This window comes from Argentina anserina, chromosome 6 (assembly GCF_933775445.1).
Source record: "Argentina anserina chromosome 6, drPotAnse1.1, whole genome shotgun sequence".
Lineage (NCBI taxonomy): Eukaryota > Viridiplantae > Streptophyta > Magnoliopsida > Rosales > Rosaceae > Argentina > Argentina anserina.
The window spans coordinates 1205091-1215870 of record NC_065877.1 but is presented as its reverse complement, the minus strand read 5'-3'; the positions used below and the strand labels follow the sequence as shown (position 1 = coordinate 1215870).

At 37.8% G+C, this 10780-nt stretch overlaps 2 protein-coding genes across 2 annotated transcripts; one reads left to right on the top strand and one right to left on the bottom strand.

The window, feature by feature from the left end:
- Window positions 1–646: 646 nt before the first annotated feature.
- On the bottom strand, window positions 647–1772 carry LOC126797912 (auxin-responsive protein IAA4-like). Its single transcript, XM_050524676.1, has 2 exons — window positions 1494–1772; window positions 647–1378 (listed from the first exon to the last, which is right to left on the bottom strand). The coding sequence occupies exons 1-2, from the start codon at window positions 1652–1654 to the stop codon at window positions 994–996; spliced, it is 546 nt and encodes a 181-aa protein (XP_050380633.1). The 5' UTR covers window positions 1655–1772; the 3' UTR covers window positions 647–993.
- Window positions 1773–8239: 6467 nt separating this feature from the next.
- Window positions 8240–10354, top strand: LOC126797909 (auxin-responsive protein IAA16). Its single transcript, XM_050524673.1, has 5 exons — window positions 8240–8661; window positions 9239–9477; window positions 9599–9734; window positions 9824–9885; window positions 9985–10354. Exons 1-5 carry the CDS (start codon window positions 8375–8377, stop codon window positions 10020–10022), a joined length of 762 nt encoding a protein of 253 aa, XP_050380630.1. The 5' UTR covers window positions 8240–8374; the 3' UTR covers window positions 10023–10354.
- The last annotated feature ends 426 nt before the right edge of the window (window positions 10355–10780 follow it).

Here is a 10780-nt window from a genome sequence, read left to right as displayed (position 1 = left end):
ATTCAACTGCTGATCATCAAATCTTCTCAAGGATGATCAAGTGAGGTTAAATCTCCTCGAAGAGAATCTGATCGAGTGGTGTGAAATTTCCACAACGCTGATCAATCCGAGTGAAGTGATGAAGTCCACACGAGACATTGTTTCGATCACATTTTTCCGCACTAACATGGTGAAAAAATGAAAATTTTAAAGCTAGAGAGGGTCGAGATCTCTATCTAACAAGTAATAAATTATCAACTTTTTTCTAGATCTTGAATTGCTTGCGTAACAAAATCGTGGTAATAATTAACCCTAGTATTTGAAGAGGAAGTTTTCATTTTTGAATCTAGATACTATATATCGTTAGTACTCCAAATGATTATTCGATCACCTGGTTCACACAAATTTCGTTACAATTTGCGTCTTCCAATTGTAGATGAGATCTTCAACGAACTTAATTGGATATATTCTTGCCTTGTCTATTGCATGCAAATGCTTTCATTTGTTTATACATATGAATGGTTTGAGCCTTTGAGGACTGATTAGATTAGTTCTTATATGTTTGTTGTAATTTGTTTCTTTTATTTGATAATCCATGAGTTGAAACTTGAAAGTTGAAACTACAATGGTAAGGAAAAATGTCCTACAGAAATCAGCAAACCAAACATCCACAAATAACTTTTCAAAGTAACATATATTATCATGACACTTGTACAATACTATGATCATTTCCCTGATATATGTAATGAAAAGAAAATTGTGAAACTTCTTTTGTTCAAACTTTCATCTCTATTCTTTCTACAGTTCTCTTTGAAGAAGACATGGCAAAATAAACTTTACATGAAAATCTTTATGATCTCCTTCTGACATTTTTTTTCTCTCTGATCTTTGCGTCACAAATGGAAGACCATCATTTCTCTGTTAGGTTTCTTCGAAAGCTCAAGCTCACCGCAATTATGTTCGATCTCTTCGATCTGTGTATATTTCTTCACTTCTCGAAAGGATTGATCGATATCATACCGCACAACCTAAGCCTTTGGCTTCTGAACCTTTCATGATTCTCAGCCTCTTGCATGAAGTGAAGAACATCTCCCATGGAACATCTCCAAGAAGCATCCAGTCCCCATCTTTGTCTTCATAAGTTGGCACAAACTCGGATCTGTTGTTGTACCCTAGCTCCTTCTCACAATATTCACCAACTTTGAACTTGAACATGTCCTCCAAGGACTTAAGCAGCTCTGGATATCCTTGGTAAACCTTCAGGTCCATCTTTCTTAGGTAAGGAGCTCCATCCATGCTGACTTTCACGAACATCCCACTGCTCTCTCCGTCGGTGTTCTTCGCCTGGAAACAGTTTTTCCGGTAAGATCTCACTGGTGGCCATCCAACTACTTGTGCTCTGAAAACAAACATACAAAAAAACCATATTAGTACCATATTTCGTAATCAAAGGATTAATCTCCTCTATTACATATAAAAGAACATGCGTTTTAAGTCATGAGTCGGTTGCTTACTTGGAGGGAGGAGGCTTGGGAGCTGAAGAAGCATTGGACTCAGGCTCAACTGGCAATGCTCTTTTGTTGTTGGTCTTCTGTTGCTCGGTTTCCTTGGTTCCGGGCAGACCTAATCTGAGCTCGGTGGCTTCAAGGTTGAGATCTTCTGCTTGGAAAGCCATAGCTATCTTTGATGAAATATGTTGCAGAATATTGATGACCTTCACAAACTTTGATGATTCTTCTTCTTCTCTGTGTATTCTGTTAATGGAGGAATGAGATGCAGATTGAAATGAGTGATAGGCCAAATGAAACTCAAAGGTATTTTATAGATACGAATCTTGGAAGAAAATGATAAAGTCGTAAAGGCAAAGGGCCTTGTCTACGGGATTCATACAAAACCAACTACTTCCCCCCACATGCTCTTGTTCGCGCGTGCATCTCACATTACGCGCTCCCTTAATTTGTAGGTATAAAGTATGACAATTCTCAAAGCTTCCTAATATGTTTTCTATTCTCTTCTATTGATACCGTATACCTACTAATAAGGATCATGTCTTCAAATGGGGGAATTCATCCAGTCAATTTAAGTAAGTTTATTCACGGAATATGTTGATTAAAGTTAGTGGAGTTTTGAGAGAGTGAATCATTCGATTCTTAATGTGTTTTAATTTCAGATATTTGTTACTAGTTAATTTATTTTTTAAGACATAAATTTTCATGAGTCGAGACTGTAAGTGAACATTTTTTTGCTCTGCCATTGACTAAAACAGAATTGAAGGAACATTATTGTATAAAGTAACTCATTTCTCTACTTGTTAAATACAAGTGGTTCTATTTTCGATAAATCTAAATTGAGAAAGTACATGTCACGCACTCGAAGATAGCGTGCGTAGATGAGCCTCGGCGGGTTGGACGTAGACACGGGCAGCTACGGTGTTTGGAACAGCAGCGGCACATTTGAGGCGGTTGTCCTTTCATTTTGGGACAAGCTTGGGACATGACTAAGCCGCCCATATTGAAAGACTTTGAATTTTTTAATCCGACGACCATAATCAAAGCATTTGATTAATTCCTGAGCGTCCGATCAATTCTGTACAGGCATGGTGTGGCCGTGGCTTTAATTAGGGGAAACGTTAGGGTGAGCTTGGGTGCAAATGTGCCATGTGAGTATGGGTCAGCTCCATGAGCCATGGCCTTGATCCTCTCCGTTTGTTTCGACTCCAGCCATAATTATTCTATTCCTTTTTTTACCATGCAATATTTCTCCTTTAATGTTTTTTAATTTATAAGAGGAAAACTATATTAGATAAACAAGTGGTTGATTACTTAAATACGTAAAGCTCTGAGAGGAACTTATGAGCCTTTTCATACTTATGACGCCTCTCATACAGTTTGAAATAATTGCGAGAATAGAAGTTGCATTATTTGATGAGAATATTTATAAAAAAACTGAAAAAAATAGCATAGAAGATTGAAATGATGGCATTTGTTTGCTTGATTCGTACGGCATAAATGAACATTTAAAAAAAATATCAATATGAATAGGTACATCTATTTTTTTCCTCGCATTTTTTTAAGACTAGATACAGAAAATAACAATAACACTATTTAATGAAAACTCAAATAAATATGAGGGTACGTATTATGGGGTCATAAGATATGTCGGCAAGCTATCACTCGAGAAAATGCTAAGACAAGAAGATAGACAGCCAGACAATTACTAGACAGGTCCGAGTCATATTTTTCAGCCTGCTGCATAAGCCAATTTCAATTATTGTGTTTGTGTACGATGCATCATGTCCAACTCCTTAGTGTATCGTCATAACTAATTTATGAGTCTCAAAGTGACCGATATGTTGAATCTCACGCATAATTGATTGATGTAAAAAAGTAATGCTACTCATTCTAGCACACAATACGTGTAAATCATATTGAAGGAGCTAAGTCAGCTCACCCTCTTCCGGTTACCTTAGTTTGTAGCCTAGCTATAGTGAACAGAATAAAGATTTGCTGGCATGGTTTAACCTTGAAATTACCTGGGTAATTCCTATTAGTTCTGCAAGTTCCTTAGTTTACATATATATGGCCCTAGCCGAATGGAAAGGCTAGAAACTATTCCTCTAATCCAATAATAATACTACTTTTCTTTTAGTAGACAACAAGACAAAATAATGGATACACATTTGAATGTCTATGATTCCTAAGCACATATACCTGTCCATGGAATTTTCTTGAAGATAAGCACAATTGGAAAATGATTAATTAAACTAAAATAATTTATAGACAAATTACTAAATTAAGTTCAATAATCACTTCATTAGGAGCACAGACACAAATGGTCCACCAGTTTCAATCATTAATAAAGACAGCGGAATGGGCCTCTCCAATAATGGAGTTGGGACCCGACCAAAATGGGCCTCCCTTCAAGCTCAATCCAGCTATTCCTTTTCATCTCTGCCTTATCTGCAATTGTGCATGTATTATTAGTATTTTATTTTCTTTTTATTTTTCTTGTTCGAGTATTATTAATCTTACATACATTGTTCATTTTCTCCAAAAACTATACTTTATTTTGTACTTACATTTCATCAACTTCAAACGGAGCTAAGGAAGAGGAATGGCTGTCTTAGTTCATAATCATTAGCTCTTTTCTGATAACAACCCAATTTCAACCGTACGTATTATATTTACAAGTTCATATATATGGTTTCAAAACATCCTTTAAATTTAACACATTTCAATTGCTCTTTGAGAAGGAAGATAAACTAATTCTAAGTAGATAGACATTTGGCTTCGCCTTCGAATTATTCTGAATTGATAGAAATGATCGTCAATTTCTCATTAATTTTTTTGGCAAGGTAGATAGGGAACAATCCACTCGTGGCCTCAACAAATACACATTCATGTTCTCATATTCGATCGCATTTGCGATTGATGTGATATGCTTCGATCATTTCCTTTTCCTCGCTCCGAACGTTTGAAGTAAAAACTGCATTATTATTTCACGAGTTTCACTAAAATGCCAAAGTAAGATAGCAATTCAACGGTGCCGTCGTCGTCCGTACCTTCTGTCAAGACCACTACAGCGAAAGATACAGTATGTATATATGAAAAGTCGGAACTCAGAAACTACTGTATGAATAGCTGCCATGAAACCCTATCAGGTCCACACGTGTGGATCTCTACTAGTCTACTCCGACGACACACGGGTTGATGGAGCTAGCATTCCTGTAGTTATATTCTCATTACCGCACGCGTGTAGGGTCTTTAGGGTTTCGCTGTTTTTGGAGACTAGTTAGGGATAAAAGTCAGGGACCGGTGACTAGTGGAGGAGCCGGAGTGAGCGCCTACGATGACGACAGAAGGGGAGGGGGCCACGCCGCACGAGGGGTTCTGACTGGTGGATTGGTTGGCGTAGGGCCGATGGGGTTCCGCGCCGAGTCGTATTTGTTTGGTGGTGGTGATCCAAGGCAGGTCCTTGTCAATTGTCATTCTGGCTTTCTGTGCTTTGGCAACTTTTAAGAGAAATTGAATCAATCCATATGGGCAGTTTCTCCTCTGTTGGTCATCCCCATCTCCAAGACTCCATGCATGCATGCATGGCCATGGCCATGTCCATCATCTATTTATACTCAATCCATTAGCATATACTTATAAGCAGATAAGCTTGGCAATGTGTGTGTAATTGTATGTTTACTGGTTCCATCATACAGAGGAGGAGAAGTTCGAGCCTAGCTAAGAACCATAGATGATATGTAGATCAATGGATGCTAGAAACGAAGCAGTGAAGCACTATAAATATACCATATATACATGGGAAGTCGATCAATCGCTGCCCAAACATCTCAAGATGAGAATTCTTGATCCGAACTCGATCTAGTGTTGCAATTATCCTTTCCAGATACGATTTTGCATGCTCATAGCTAGAGAAAAATGTAGATTGCGAATTGACTTGTATAACATCTCGGCCCCTTTCAAATAGATCGATAACATGAATATCTACAATAATAAATATAATCATACGTTACCAGCTATATATAGTTCTCTTAATTCTTAAATTGGTCACCCAGCTCCTACCTAGTGGTGTAATTAAGCTAGCTATATTCCATCTCTTTTTTATAATTTTTTTAGCCATAGCTATATTAGTTAGTTTAGGTTTTGAACTATAATTACATTCATCTTTCAAACAGGGGAGGAGCTAGCATGGTGCCACTAGGTGGCATGGCACCCCCTATTTGTTAGACGCTTATTGTTTTCTTCTTTATAATATAGCTTAATTATACTTAAACATATGATAATCGTACACATCGGCATCCCTCTATATGTTTTAGCGGCATATTAGTCCCTCTCAATTATAACATCTAGCTCCGCCATTGCTTTTAAAGTTGTTTGATATGCTAGATCTTTATTATGTTCTAAAAAGAGTAGAATATACATCGATCAATGAAGCATCCCTCTATAGGTTTTAGCTGCATATTGGCCACTCCTAATTATAATTTATAGCTCCACCACTGCTTTTAAAGTGTGCGCTCACTCTTTGTTCGATCTACTAAATCTTTGTTATGTACTAAAAAGAGCAGAATATACATGGATCAATGAAGCATACTCTTCCGTACATCCCTACCCAAAAGAAAAGCGAAGAGAGAAAGGTTCCTAATTCCTCTTTTCAAGTTGCTACAAACCATCATTACGTTTTGATACATGCCCTCTTGGATAGGGTTCTTGGCAACGAGCTCAAGGAAGAACCTTTAATGGAGGAGGTTGAACGGGTCCCCAAAAGTGAACTAAGACGAAGGAAAGGGCAGCCATGTGCCACTCCCTAACACTTTCCTCTAGTGGAATACATTACAAGAGTGGGCCAGCGCCACTGACGCACTATGATGGACCCCACTAACAACCAACAAGCAGTTGCCAGATAGGACTTCATTTTTTTTGTTCAATTTCCATTTATTTTTATTTTTTTTGGTTGATAGAGTCCTAAGTCCTCAGTATGATCATGTCGGATACCCCAGTACATTCGGGCTATCATGTCAACTAAGCAAGAACCATCACATATTATTATTTTCCAAAGGCAAAGAATTTGATTCAATTAATTATATGTTATATGGTTGGTCCATATTAATAGAAGAATAACACTATGATAGATTGATAGGTCTCATTTATATCAAACACCAAATTTATTGCAACAAACAACCTGGAATTGCCTTTGTTTTTGCTTCTCTAAACACTAAGCAGCTTATGGCCTACTTTTATGAACAGTTGGACCTTATCCATGCTATGACTCCATGACGTTCTTGTGTGCTTTGATTGTCACCACACAATGTGGTTGGTTGATAAGCTAGGTTTTGATTTTCTCAACAATATGATTACATATATTTCCAAATTATACAGCGTTTTAGTTAATTACTTCTTTTAACGAAACAACAACAAGGCATCTAAATCGTTAGATTACTTTCACCCTTAGTTCAGATTCATTGTTAAGTTGTTCTGGTCATGTGACTGAAAATTGTTCTACAACCTACTCTTATTTACGATTATTGGAGCATACCTTATCCAGTACGTTATGCGTTGAATCCAGCAAGATAGTTGGCAATTTTAGACATTTGGATTGATCGACGGACCACTTTGCTAAGCACTATTGCCTTATCTCTTCCTTTTGAGCTCTATTATTAGGGAATGGTAGCTGTGTGTGTTCACTTACTTCACTGTGTTGTGTTGGCATTATCTTGTGAGAAGTACTATGTACGTGCCTAACCATTGTCCCTGTTTGTTCCTTTCATGAAAGTGGAGATCGAGTTCAGGGTAAGATAAGGAAGCCAGTCCAAGTCCATCAGCATGCACTGTGAAGTAGTGTCGTAGTGATAGTGAAGCTATCGTGGATAGTCGGATTAGAAACTATTGGTCAAGCATTTGTAATGGACAAATATCTCGAGGATATTTATTACACTGATAGAGTACGTACCATGCTGTCTTACTTCACCGTAAAATATGTTGTAGTGTGTTCATCTTGCGGGTTATGCGTCCATGATATCAATAAGATACATGTATGTGCTCTACATAAACCCTGCATATATGCCAATTGATCAATTATGGATCTATAGAGTAAAACTTGAAAGAAAAAATCGAGGTTCATAATAATAACAGTTACTTCAAAAGTTTCTTAGACTCACCGACTAATCTTACATGGGGAATTTTGAAACAATACATGGTTTCAACTCCAATTAGCGTTGCCGCGATTCCCACACAAAGATTCTTACAAACTCTAACACCTATGGACCTACGATAGTTAGTTATGTTTTAGACACTTAACTGTTCCCGAATCATTATAAAGTATAAGAAATTCTTGATTCATACAAATAAAGCTCATCCATCAACGACGGTCTCCAAAAAGAAGAAGGTGGCAACAGTCTGGGAATTTACAGATAGTATTTATGGAAAAGAGGAACATTTGAGAAAGGATTAAATTTGGGAATAATTTACGAAATCGTACTTAATTCTAAAATCTGGAATTAAGGAGTAAGCTAGGCCGGTAGGCCGAAAAAAACATATCAAAAGGCGTAAATAGAGCTAAGTTGTCCTATGTCCACTTGCCTCTCCTACAATCATTCCCGAATACTGACATCACGCGTGACATCACTTCTCCGACAACCCAAGGCCGATCCAGCTAACGGCGTCGACCACGTGGACACATCGCAGCCCTCCAAATCCTAAAGAGATTCCATTTCCAAATCATTTATCATCCCACCTCCGACCTAATTTTGCCTTCCTCCAAAGTCACACGTTTTTATTCACTCCTGCACCCTCTTCACCAGCACACCAAGAAACCTCAGAAAACTACAGAACTCGAACTCAAAGAGTTTCAACGTGTGAAGAAGTAGAAGTGTATAGTTGTGGTTTCAATGAATAGTACTGCAGCCATGGCTGGTGGTGTTACGGAGGCGGGCCGGAAGTACAGCCTGATAAACTTTGAAGAGACGGAGCTGCGTCTAGGGTTGCCGGGTGCGCTGAAAGACGGCGACCAAGGCGTGAAGAGCGGTAATAATGGGAAGAGAGGGTTTTTGGAGACGGTTGATTTGAAGCTCAACTTTTCGTCGGGAAACGATGATCAGAATCGGTCGGCTGGAGATGGTCAGGTGGAGATCAAGAAGGAGGCGGATGCTTCTGCAGCTCCTGCTCCTCGTGCAAAGTAAGTTTTGTTTTTGTAGCTCGTTTTTTCTTTTCATGGTCTAAGATTATATATATGAACTCTTCTGGGGAGTTCTGGCTAGAATTAAGTCATGATTTACAACATAAGAGGTCATCGATCACCAACAAAAGTGGATCTGCGTTTCGCTAATTAACAATCACTGAGGGTTTTAGAACCGCATCATTTGGTAAAAGCTATGTTGAATTGACGTATATATTGAACTGCAAATCATATAAAAGAGCTGTGTAGTTCTAATTTCAGAGTTCCAAACCTCTTGTTTCTTCATGGTAAGAAGAGAATCTCATTTTGTGTTTGTGAGGTCTAAATTATTTAATTCAATTAGTGCATAACTGGTCGGGAAGGATAAGGAAAAGAACAAAACATATGGAATCTTATTTTATCTCATTTGCTTTTTTCCTCGACTATCCAACAATGAATCGAGGACACCGCACTGAGACAAAAGATGATTATAGGTCAAGAAAGTGATATCTAATTATCTATCTAGTGCTAAAACTAATTAGTACTAATTACATAACAACACTGTAACTAATTGGATCTACTCTGTTAATTATGATAGGGCTCAAGTTGTGGGTTGGCCACCAGTCCGTTCATTCCGAAAGAACATTGTAACTGTCCAGAAGAAGAGCACAGATCAGGATCAGGCTGAAAAGACCGGCAGCACTAGTACTAGTGCGGCCTTTGTAAAAGTGAGTATGGATGGGGCACCATACTTGCGCAAAGTCGATTTGAAGTTGTACCAAAGCTACCAAGAGCTTTCTACTGCCCTAGGAAAAATGTTCAGCTCCTTCACTATTGGTAATTCAAAGATTAATTTTACCTATAGCTAACATTTCACATGCAGTTCACGCTACGATTTCCATTCTTTGTTTACAAGTGGTAATAAATTAATTATATTTTTATGTTTACTTGAATGAAGGTAACTGTGGGTCACAAGGAATGAAGGATTTCATGAACGAAAGCAAACTGATAGACCTTCTGAATGGTTCTGAGTATGTGCCTACTTATGAAGACAAAGATGGAGATTGGATGCTTGTGGGAGATGTACCATGGGAGTAAGTTCTCGTGGATTGAAGTGGTTAACTAAATTTAAAACTTGAATCAAATGAACGATTTTGCTAATCTAGTTTTTGATATTTTGCAGGATGTTCGTCGATTCATGCAAACGCTTGCGAATAATGAAGGGATCCGAGGCAATCGGACTTGGTTAGTACTTTAGATTATCAATGATGTACAAGAGATAATTCCCTTGCAAATTGAGATTTTTGTCATAATTATCCAAATTGCTCTGATTTGTATATGCAGCACCGAGAGCCGTGGAGAAGTTCAAGAACAGAAGTTGAAGGAGAAGAAGCTGCTCGCTTCGTCTGCTTGGTTGATGGACACAATCAAATGTAAAATTTGCAGACCGGCTCTACTCGGAAATGGAGCACGAAGTTTGGATGTGTCTGTGACTATCTGTGTACCACGTTTTTTTCTTGTTTGGTGCTCTAGTGTTTTCCAAGTTTTATGTAAGAATATATTCGGAGAATTGTTAGGAACAAGAAGCAAATAATATTATAGATCGAAGATGTTCATATTATCTTGCTCATGTGCTGATGTGCCGATTTTAACTATTGTCTATGGCTCCCTGCTTAATAATATTACTAGCTACTCGTCAAGGAGTGCTTGGTTCCCCCCAATTTTCTTTTCTTATTTGAATGCATTTACCTCATGTCTGGAGACTTGGATATCATGAGATTCTCTGCATTATTCCTGTTTTTTATATTCCAAAACTAATAATATATACGAGATCATGATAGTTTTTGGATCAATAACTCACCGAAGATATTATAATTAATCATGTCAGACTCGAAAAATTATGCTATGTGTTGCTTAAGTTTGAGTCTAAACATCTTATTCGAATGACAACATCTATTTGAATATGAATTTTCCGTTCATAATCCAACAACATAACATATAATTTATATTGATTCGATCGAAAATGATAATTTTATTGATGGTGTAGAAAAACGAATAAGTTCCATGAACCGAAGTGATAAGGTGGGAACTGGGAAGGCAAGACCATGTGGAGATTGTTGGGTAGGGGAGCATTCACCAT